This window comes from Ursus maritimus, unplaced genomic scaffold, assembly GCF_017311325.1.
Source record: "Ursus maritimus isolate PB19 unplaced genomic scaffold, ASM1731132v1 scaffold_13, whole genome shotgun sequence".
In the NCBI taxonomy this organism is placed as follows: domain Eukaryota; kingdom Metazoa; phylum Chordata; class Mammalia; order Carnivora; family Ursidae; genus Ursus; species Ursus maritimus.
Window position 1 is genome coordinate 70,030,886 of NW_024423675.1, and position 9,503 is coordinate 70,040,388.

The 9,503-nt window shown below is 46.9% G+C and overlaps 2 protein-coding genes across 4 annotated transcripts in view; one reads left to right on the forward strand and one right to left on the reverse strand.

Annotated features, from left to right (window-relative positions):
* DYNLT2 (dynein light chain Tctex-type 2) overlaps nt 1–3,320 on the reverse strand; it is a 13,900-nt gene extending 10,580 nt beyond the window's left edge. Inside the window, exon 1 of one of the 3 annotated variants that reach the window (XM_040628078.1) lies at nt 3,076–3,315. In XM_040628078.1, the coding sequence (XP_040484012.1) occupies nt 3,076–3,189 (114 nt within the window). In that variant the 5' untranslated portion in view covers nt 3,190–3,315. Of the gene's footprint in view, nt 1–3,075 lie in introns of all 3 variants that reach the window. The other 2 variants (XM_040628080.1, XM_040628079.1) reach the window with 2 other exon arrangements.
* A 55-nt stretch (nt 3,321–3,375) lies between these two features.
* Nucleotides 3,376–9,503, forward strand: part of ERMARD (ER membrane associated RNA degradation) — a 27,226-nt gene continuing 21,098 nt past the window's right edge. Inside the window, exons 1-5 of the mRNA XM_008688541.2 lie at nt 3,376–4,256; nt 6,306–6,474; nt 7,699–7,838; nt 9,076–9,177; nt 9,453–9,499. Coding sequence (XP_008686763.1) covers nt 6,306–6,474; nt 7,699–7,838; nt 9,076–9,177; nt 9,453–9,499 — 458 coding nt within the window. The 5' untranslated portion in view covers nt 3,376–4,256. The remainder of the gene's footprint in view (nt 4,257–6,305; nt 6,475–7,698; nt 7,839–9,075; nt 9,178–9,452; nt 9,500–9,503) is intronic.

Consider the following 9,503-nt stretch of genomic DNA (forward strand, 5'->3'; position numbering starts at 1 on the left):
GTCTCTTTCCCTTTATGTCTTGCTTTATGTATTTAGGTGCTCCTATGTTAGGTGCAGTATATGTATTTAATTTTTCTTACATGTTGTTGGATTTAATTTGCTATAGTTTCATTCAGAATTTTTGCATCTGTGTTTATGAGGAAGTGTTTATTATTCTGGTTTTGATAGCAGGGTAATGCTGACCTCATAGGATTAACTGGGAAGAATTCCCTTTTCTTCAATTTTGCACAACACTATATAGTATTTGGCAGAAACTCACCAGAAAAGCCATTTGGGCCTGGAGTTTTCTTTATGGAAAGGTTTTAAGCTAGAGATTCACTTTCTTTAATAGATTATAGGGGCTATTCAGGTATCTATTATTTCTAGAGCGAGCTACGGTAGTTTGTTTCTATGTATTAGTTGGCTAGAGCTGCCATAATAAAAGACCACAGACCAGGTGGCTTAAACAACAGAAGTTTATTTGCTCACAATTCTGGAGGCTGGAAATCCAAGATCAAAGTGGCAGTGGGGTTGGTTTCTCCTGAGGCCTCTCTCTTGCAGATGGCTGCTGTCTTGCTGCATCTTCACATGGTCACCCTGCTAGGCATGTTCTACCCTGTGTGCCTTAATCTCTTCTTATAAGCACAGTAGTGAGACTGGATAAGGGGAAACCCTACCAGTCTCAATTTAACTTAGTTCTGTAAAGGCCTATCTCCACATATACTCACGTTCTGAGGTACTGGGGGTAAGGGCTTCAACATATGAATCCTAGGAGAACACAATTCAACCCATAATAGTGTCCTTCACGGAATTTGTGCATTTCATCCAAGTTGTTGAAATTAAGATCATAGCTGTTTTTAGTATTTCCTTATGACCTCAAAATACAGAAATACAGAAATTTTTCTTTACTGCTCATGATCTATCTATAAAACAGATTACCAGGCAACACAGCTGATCCTTGAACAACAGGAAGGTTAGGGGCACTGACCACCCCCATTCAGTAAAAAAAAAAAAAAAAAAGTCTGTAACTTGAGTCCCGCAAAACTTAATAGTGTACTGTTGACCATAAGCCTTACCAATAATATAAACAGGTAACAAACACATATTTTTAATGTTATATACTGTATTCTTACAATAAAGTAAGCTAGAAAAATGTCTTTTCATTTGTTACAAATCTCCAAAAAATTTTTCAGTACATTTATTGAAAATAATCTCTATGTAAGTGGATCTGCATGGCTGGAGCTCATACTGTTACGGGGCCAAACTGCACAGCATAGCTTTTGGGGGCATGACACTCCACCTCCAAAAGATTAAGGTTTTCAGCCTCACTCTGCCCTTTCTCTTCCTTGTGTGAAACTGCTCTATTATTTTCTTCCTCTAGTCTGTTCTTTCCTTTGTAAAATGTAGACATCGCAGAGCTGTCATTAGAGCCAACAAGTTTTGATTCCTGTTTTATTCCTAGAAATATTTTAGGATCTTTCCTTATTTCTTTCTTTCTTTCTTTTTTTTTAAGATTTTATTTATTTGACAGAGAGAGAGAGAGACAGCCAGCAAGAGAGGGAACACAAGCAGGGGGAGTGAGAGAGGAAGAAGCAGGCTCATAGCGGAGGAGCCTGACGTGGGGCTCGATCCCACAACGCCAGGATCACGCCCTGAGCCAAAGGCAGACGCTTAAGGACTGAGCCACCCAGGCGCCCCTGTTTTAGGATCTTTCAACATCAGCGTTTTGTCTGCTCTCTCCTTCACTGCGTCGATTATGGATCCCATTAAGTAGGTGGGAAAGGAAACCTTGAGGCAAGTGGACCAGGAGTCCCAGAGCAGATGCTAGTCTCCGCTCTAGCCTTACAGTTCCCTATCCTTGGACAAATTATTTCCTCACTTAACGTCTCAATAAAAGGAAAAGTCTCGATTACAATAATGGTTTTCAAACTATAGCCTCACAGAAACCCTGGTATTATTCCACCCATAAAAGTGAACGGCATCTTCCATTAACTCCAGACAACAAGTCTCGCATTTGGTTTTTCCTCCTGCACGACCCTCAAATACTGAGACTGCAGCTCTTTCTGAAAACTCAACACATCGGACCCTTGTCCTGGTCAACGCAGCACACATGCGGCCATGAGTGCAACGAGCCTCTCACAGCCCCGCCAGGAGTGTGAGCCCTCGAAAGCAGGAGCGCGGGGAGCACGAGGGAGGGGAGCAGGAGCATGGGGAGCACGGGGGGGAGCAGGAAACCGAGGAGCACGGGGGAGCACGAGCGCGGGAGATGAGGGGGGTTAGCCGGTGGGAGGGGATCAGGAACCGAAGGAGCACGAGGAGGGGCGCAGGCTGGGGAGCACCAGCGGGAACACGAGGAGGGGAGCAGGAACCGGAGGAGCATGAGGAGGGGGCGTGAGCCTGGGAGCCGAGGGGGGAGCAAGCGCGGGAGCACAGGTGGGGAGCAGAGAGGGAGGAGGATCAGGAACAGAGGAGCACGAGGAAAGGCGAGCGCCGGGGCATGAGGGAAGGGAGATGAGGGAGGGGATCAGGAACCGAAGGAGCACGAGGGAGGGGGGCGCGCTGAGCACGAGCGCGGGGAACACGAGGGAGGGGAGCAGGAACCGGAGGAGCCGAGGAGGAGGGGCGCGAGCCTGGGGAGCACGAGGGGAGCACGAGCGCGGGAGCATGAGGTAGGGGAGCACGAGGGAGGGGATCAGGAACAGGAGAGCAGCGGAGGGCGAGCGCGGGGAGCATGAGGGAAGGGAGCATGAGGAAGGGGATCAGGAACCGGAGGAGCACGAGGGAGGGGGGCGCGAGCGCCGGAGCCGAGCTGGGAACACGAGGGAGGGAGCAGGAACCGGAGTGAGCACGAGGAGGGGCGAGCCTGGGGAGCACGAGGGGGGAGCACGAGCGCGCGGGAGCATGAGGTAGGGAGCACCGGGGAGGTGGATCAGGAACAGGAGGAGCACGAGGAGGGAGCCACAGGGGGGGAGCACGAAGGAGGGGGGCTCGCGAGGGAGGGGAGCGCGAGCCCCGGGAGCGCGAGGGTGACCGACCGGCCGCTCACCGACACCCGCCCCGCAGGCCACCGTGCTCCCGCCCCGCCCCCGCACTCACTGCCTCCCTCTCGAACATGCTGGGCCTCCTCTCCTTCCGAGGCTGCGGCGGCGTCGGCTGCAGCTGAGGTGCTGGACTCGGGGACGACTTCCCGCCTCGCCCGCGTTTCTCCATGCCCTCCGCGCTCCACCACGCCCAACGGCCCGCCTCCACTCGCCCCAAAGGCCTCGGCCGCTTCTCTGGAGAGCTCAAGTCCCGCGCTTGCGCCGCGCCGGCACGGAAATGCGGCTGGGAGGGAGGGGGCGGGGCGGAGCGTGCGTCATGACGCCAGGCCGGCCTCCCGGAGGCGGAAGTGACGGCCCCAGAGAGGCCGCTAACCGGGTCCCCGTGGGCAGGTGAACGCGTTCTTGGCGTCCGCGGCGCCCGCCGAGGTTCGGGCGGGAGGAGGCGCAACGTAGGTCGAACCCTGATAGCCCGGCGGGCTCTGGGCCGCGGTTCCCGGGCCTCGGTGGTGTCCGCGCCGGCGCCGCCGCGGAAGCAGGTTGGACTTGCCAGCCCCTCGTCGGCGGCTGCGCGGGGGATGAGCACCCGACCCTGACCCCGGAGGCGGCAGCCCTGGCCCTAGTTCTCCTTGGCCAGTTCTCCTGGGGCTCAGGTCCCCGCACGTCCCAGGCCCCAGGCTGAAGGCCACGAGTCAGTGGTGTAGGAGTGATCGCGTGCGGGGCCCCAGCCAGGTCTTCACAAGCCATTACGTCATTGATACTATGGGCTTCGTCCTCTAAAGGAAGCTTTCTCTGCGTCCTGCCCTGTGTCATAATTACTTCTGCAGTTGGTACTTGCAAACTGAAATTCGAAGTTTTTAGGCCATTTTGGTTACAAAACTAAATCACAAAGGCCTCAATGGCTATAGATCGGGTTATACGGGGTTGCCTCATAAGGTTTTATTTTCTATCCTCGTGCAATTAAATATAAAACCTCATCATCACTTTTAGCAATGATGGCTACTGCTTTTTGAGTGCTGTGCGTGAGATGCTTTTCAAGCATTATCTCTAATGACTGCAACCCTAGAAGATAATATTGTGCACCATTTACAGTTAAAACGGAGGCTCAGAATACTAATTTCTTCAAAACAAGAGGTACAACGAGTCTGAGGAAGAGTTCAAACTGAAGGTGCTAAGCATAGGTCATTTGCATTGCCCCATGCTGCCCTGGACAAGACACTGGAGTATCAAGGAGTAAAGGTATGGGTGGGTGCACACAAACGCACACACTGACAAATGTCAGGGGGGGCGGTTCTGGTTTCTACTGGGAGGACAGGCATGTTCATAACTAACACACAGGAAAATGTACAGTCGTGAGTCACAAGGTATTGCAGTATCTAATATTTCTTGATTTGAAGTGGGATTTTATTCCTAATTAACATGAGGTGTGTTCTTGTCCAAGACAGTATGAGCTTGAAAGTTAACATAAAAGCCAGCTTCTAGAATTGTGTATCTCTTGGTAGGGGATAGGATATTGTTGTTCTCCAAAGCTGAAGTGCATTCCCTTCAGCTCCAGGTAGGATGAGCCATCATTTAGTTAACTCTCATTCGTTTATTGGGTGGGGGGCTATGCTGTGTCGTGGGGTTACGTTCTGTATAAGACCTGACCTTGGTGCTCTCGGATCTTACAGTTTGGTTAAGGCTGCTGGGCAACTCTATTGATAGGGCGAATACAGCCGAAAAAGAAGACATTTCTTAGAGCTTCTGTTGCCATATCCAGGGCCTGCAGTAGTGGAGTAGATGGGCTTTTGTGCAGAAACAGTTCTGCCTGCCACCTGTCACTCCAGAACCAGAGCTCCTTGCTTTGGAGTTCAAATGCTTTTAAGAAATGCAAGGAGTCCCTTTTGATATCAAAGTAACGCTTTAGGGTTACATTTCTCTATCAGTCGGAAGACAGACCACACTAGGTTTTGAAGGAAGAGACTTTAAGTAAGAGTTAACAAGGTGTAGAATTGTTACAAAAAGAGTAAGAAGAGATCTCTGCAAGTATTGTGGACTTGGCAGCTGCAGGAAGCAGTCCCTCGCTGTGGGACTGAGAGACCCACGGAAGTGGTTGGAATTTTACAACTTAGAGATTTCATGGAAGGTCCCACCAAGCTGAAACTTGGATCTCTAAGGAACAGGTTGTGCTGCTCAGCTACGGGTTGGGCCTGGCAATTCTGGGAGGCAGACCTTTGAAGAGCAGGCAGTGGACAGCTGGTGGGGTGTCTCTGGTGGGGTCACAGTGAAGAAGCTGGGCCTACAGGTGCTGGGAAAACTGCAGACTGCATTCCGCTACTGTGGCCGGGGGCACTGCTGCTGCTGGGGAGAAGCTCCAAGGGACAGAGAGTGGAGAGGAAGGCCCAGGTTGCAGGCAGCAGGAGCAGGTCCCGTCTTCCCGCTCCTGTCTTGCAGTGTCCGTGGTCCCTGACCGGCTGGGCAGCGTGCGCTCTGTAGGCTCACGGCATCACTGCTTGTTCGGCGCAGGTTCCCTGAGTCTGTGGAAGATTGGTTGTCAGCCGGTGCTGAGAGTGGGAAGTGAGGGTTCTGGGGAACAGGAGGAGTGAACACTGTAACGGGGGGATGCTGAGTGGAGTGGAGGAACTCAAAATTACCAGCTTCCAAACCAGGGTGCTGGTAGGGCTTAAGCCTTCGTGTTAGAACAGACACCCTTTGACTTGATACATCAGATGAAGACCCCATGATAATTTTAGTCCCAGAGTGTGACTCCTTTGCAGGTTTATAAGATGATGTTAGTGTAATATGGGGATAATTAAGAGGCTTTGGTATTATTTAATCCTTCATGTAAAAGTGTGGTTTGCTGCTTCTTATACCACGTAAGGAGTCTGAGGTATGCTTTTTACTTCATTGTAGTTCATTGTGCTTGATTTTCTGCTTTTCCATTCCCCATTAAAAAAAATTGCTCATTTGGTAACTTGGGGGCAGTAGAGGAATGCTAAAAGAAACAGTGCACTATCCATACGATGTGCCAAGCTTCTGTAAACTCCTATCTTAACAAATATTATCAATAATTTCACATCTTCAACATTTATTTGAAAAAGTTTATGTAAACTATCTTTAATTAATATTAAATCATAGTATTTCAATCATACAGCTCTCACGGTAGCCAGAAAGTGTGTCAGCAGTAGCTATACCTGGGTGTGTTCTGTACTTAAGATAGAATGGGATTTTCTTGTGACTTGAATATATAATTGATATTACTCTGTTTGTACCTCTTTTAAATAGTGTCTTCTATATTTTATATTTCAGATGCTAATAGAGGATCCGATTACCACTTGTCTTTCTCCCTCAGTCTATGATATGATCTGTAACCTCGGGTTTGAAGTCCGAGAACGTTGTGATATCAATAGCATTGTAAGTCAGAGGGGTGAAGTATGCTGGCAGACCATCACAGCCTGTGTGATCTATACACAATCAGGTCTGTACATTCTTTGCACCGCAAGCAGCTGTCAGTGATATTCCATTTAAAACGTCTTGACTCTAAAACTTTCCTTTCTGACCATTGTTTCTCTTAGTTAGACGTTGTTATAATACAGACCTAGCTCAGAAGACGAAAGGGACCAGGTGACATGGGAGGGAATGAGGCCAGAGGACCACAGGAGAGATACTAGAACGCTGAGCCAAGGAAGCCCTGTGTGAGAAGGAGGCCGCAGGTGGCACAGTCTCACTCCAGGCCAGCAGTCAGATGGAAGAGAGAAGAAAGTAGGAGTCCTAGGAATTCTGGGTAGGAAATGACCAGTAGGATATCACACAGCTGTCTTAAATGTTCCAGGCTTTATTGTACATTTTTTAGAGCAGGGATGTGGGTTGGGAAATTTAATAATAGTTACAAAGTTTGCAAATGAACGTGCTCTGGCCCAGCAGTTTTATCCCAGGAATTAGTAAGACAGGCACACTTAGTATGAAAGAGCTTTTGTGCAAGGTTACCCTTGGTGCTCATTGTAAGCAAGAATGGAAAAAAACCCAAGTGTTGGAAACAGCCAAACGTACTGCGTCACTATGACAGAGGCACACAAGAGAGTGTTATGTGGTGGCACGAAGGAATGAGAAGCCCATCTCTCTGAACCACGTGGCTAAGTGAAAAAATAGGAGGAGCATATAATTGTATTTCTGTGTGTATAAATATTTCTATATATACCCAAGGAATTAATAGCCATAGTTGCTATAGGAAAGAGAACTGGGTGGCAAGAAGGGAGACCTTCACCCTTTTCTATTTTTTGGGTGTGAACCTTGTGAATGTTCAGTTTCAAACTTATCAAAAAATTAAAACAAAAAATTCATGTGTTCTAAAATAACGTCATTGGAAATCTCACAGTCTAATAATGTCAAGTAAACAAATCAGGTTAAAATAGATACAGCATGAACCTGATTTTGTATAAACTTAGGTACCAGTAAAGTGAAGAAAATATTTTCTCTTGATTAACCAAACCATACTAATAGTGTATTTTTCTTTTATTATCAGATAAGCGCTATGTAACTTATTTCAGCAATATCGGAGTATCTTTATTGTAAGTTCAACTATAAACCAGTTGTTGATTTCATGGAAACTTCACAATTAAAACACTTTTTCTTTGATGCTTTAGGCATTTTCATCACATGATATGGAGCTGTGGTACTAACACTTGTTTTCTTATCCCTGAAGCCCAGAGTCTGGATTACCAGGGCAGCGTGAGGCTGCTGGGCCCTGTGTGTGAGGCCGTCCACTCACATTTGTTATCTCTGACTAAGGGGCAGTTTGAAATTCAATACACACCGTGGCTGCAGTGGACAGCTTTTCCAGAGGTTTGGCTTGTGAACAACCTTTAGAAATATAGGACTTTGCAAAGTCTGCTTAGAGGCCCTCGTTACCTGCTCATCTTAAAGGGGTCTCCTCCATCCGCTAAGCCATCCACCTGTAAAAAGGCTTGAGGGTTGTGAGGGAAACTTAGACTGTTACGCAATCACCATGGCCTGAAACGTCCTTGGAACAAAGGAAGTTTTTGGATGCATTATCCATACTGGGGTTGGGGAGTAGCTAGGTATGTGGGTGCTGGTCCTGGGACAGATGAGGATGGACCACTCCAGAGAAAAGCAAAGACCTTACGGACAGACAGTAAGGTGTTCTTGAGACAGTGGAACAAGGAAACCCGGGGGGGGGGGGTGCTTGGCTTGTGGAGGGTGAATCGAAGGGAGGAGGGGTCGTGTGGGGTCAAGCCCAAACCTTGTTTTGGCTAGTTTGTTGGTTGGTGCAAACCAGCCATTGCACTTGGCACATTTAATGACCACAATAGGGCAGTAACTATAAAAGGTCCAATTCTAAAATACTTTAAATTTCCTGATATCGATAGAAGGGTCATTGCTGTGACAGGCCGAGCTGCCTCACATTTATCTATTATTAACGAATCAAAATGGGAAATAAGATTTAGGTCAAAATATTTGACTTTCCAATTTATAGTTATGCCAGATTTGTTGCTTTCAATAAACATTTAAAGGAGGAAAAAAACTTTCAAAACTCCTTAGATATTAACCATTTTTTTGATTCTTTAGATATTGTTTACCTTGAGTCTTAGACAACATAGGGCTGGGGTGCCCACTCCTGTGCAGTCACACATCTGCATATAACTTTTGACACCCTCAGAACTGAACTGCTAATAGCCTACCCTTGACCACAGGCCTTACTGATAATGTAAGTGGTCGATTAGCATGTATTTTGTATGTTTTATGTATTATATATTGTATTCTCTCAATGAAGTCAGCTAGAGAAAAGTTATTAAGAAAATCGTGAGGAAGAGAAAAATACACTTACGATACCATACTGTATTTGTGGAAAAAATCCACATGTAAGCTGACCTGTGGTGTCCAAACTCATGTTCAGGGGTCAACTATATATCTCTATAGAAAATGTTTACCCATACCAAAAAAGTCAATACTAGTTGAAACCTTTAGAAGTTTGAATGTCATAAATAGTATTGCTTGAGAAATATTTTGAGAAGTATTTCTTACTGATCATAGGTTCTAACGTATGTCTTATTCTACACAGTTATTTCCTGAAATACTCGATGCTTTGGAAAGCCCTCAGTGTCCCGCTATTCCTCTTAGCTTAATGAAACTGACGGCATGTCTAGAACGGGCTTTGGGTGATGTAAGTGTGAGAACTCTTTCTTTGGTTCACTAAAGTATCTGCATGAACATATAACTTCTACAGCTATCCTCAGACTTCTTGATTTTAATGATTGTTTTCCTATGTAGTCATTTGGCACAGATGTTTATTTAGTATTTTTCTCTTTGAATGATTATGAAATCAAAACATTGGTGTCTTCGGTGCTTTTCTCCCTCATTTGTACAAATAGTGGCTTGATGGGTGGGATTTTTCTTCACATTGTTTGGCTCATTGCAATGCAGCTGTTTGGATTCTAGGTCTTCCTACTGAATGGGAAGGATTGCCCCTTTCTTTTGAGAGATCTGCTT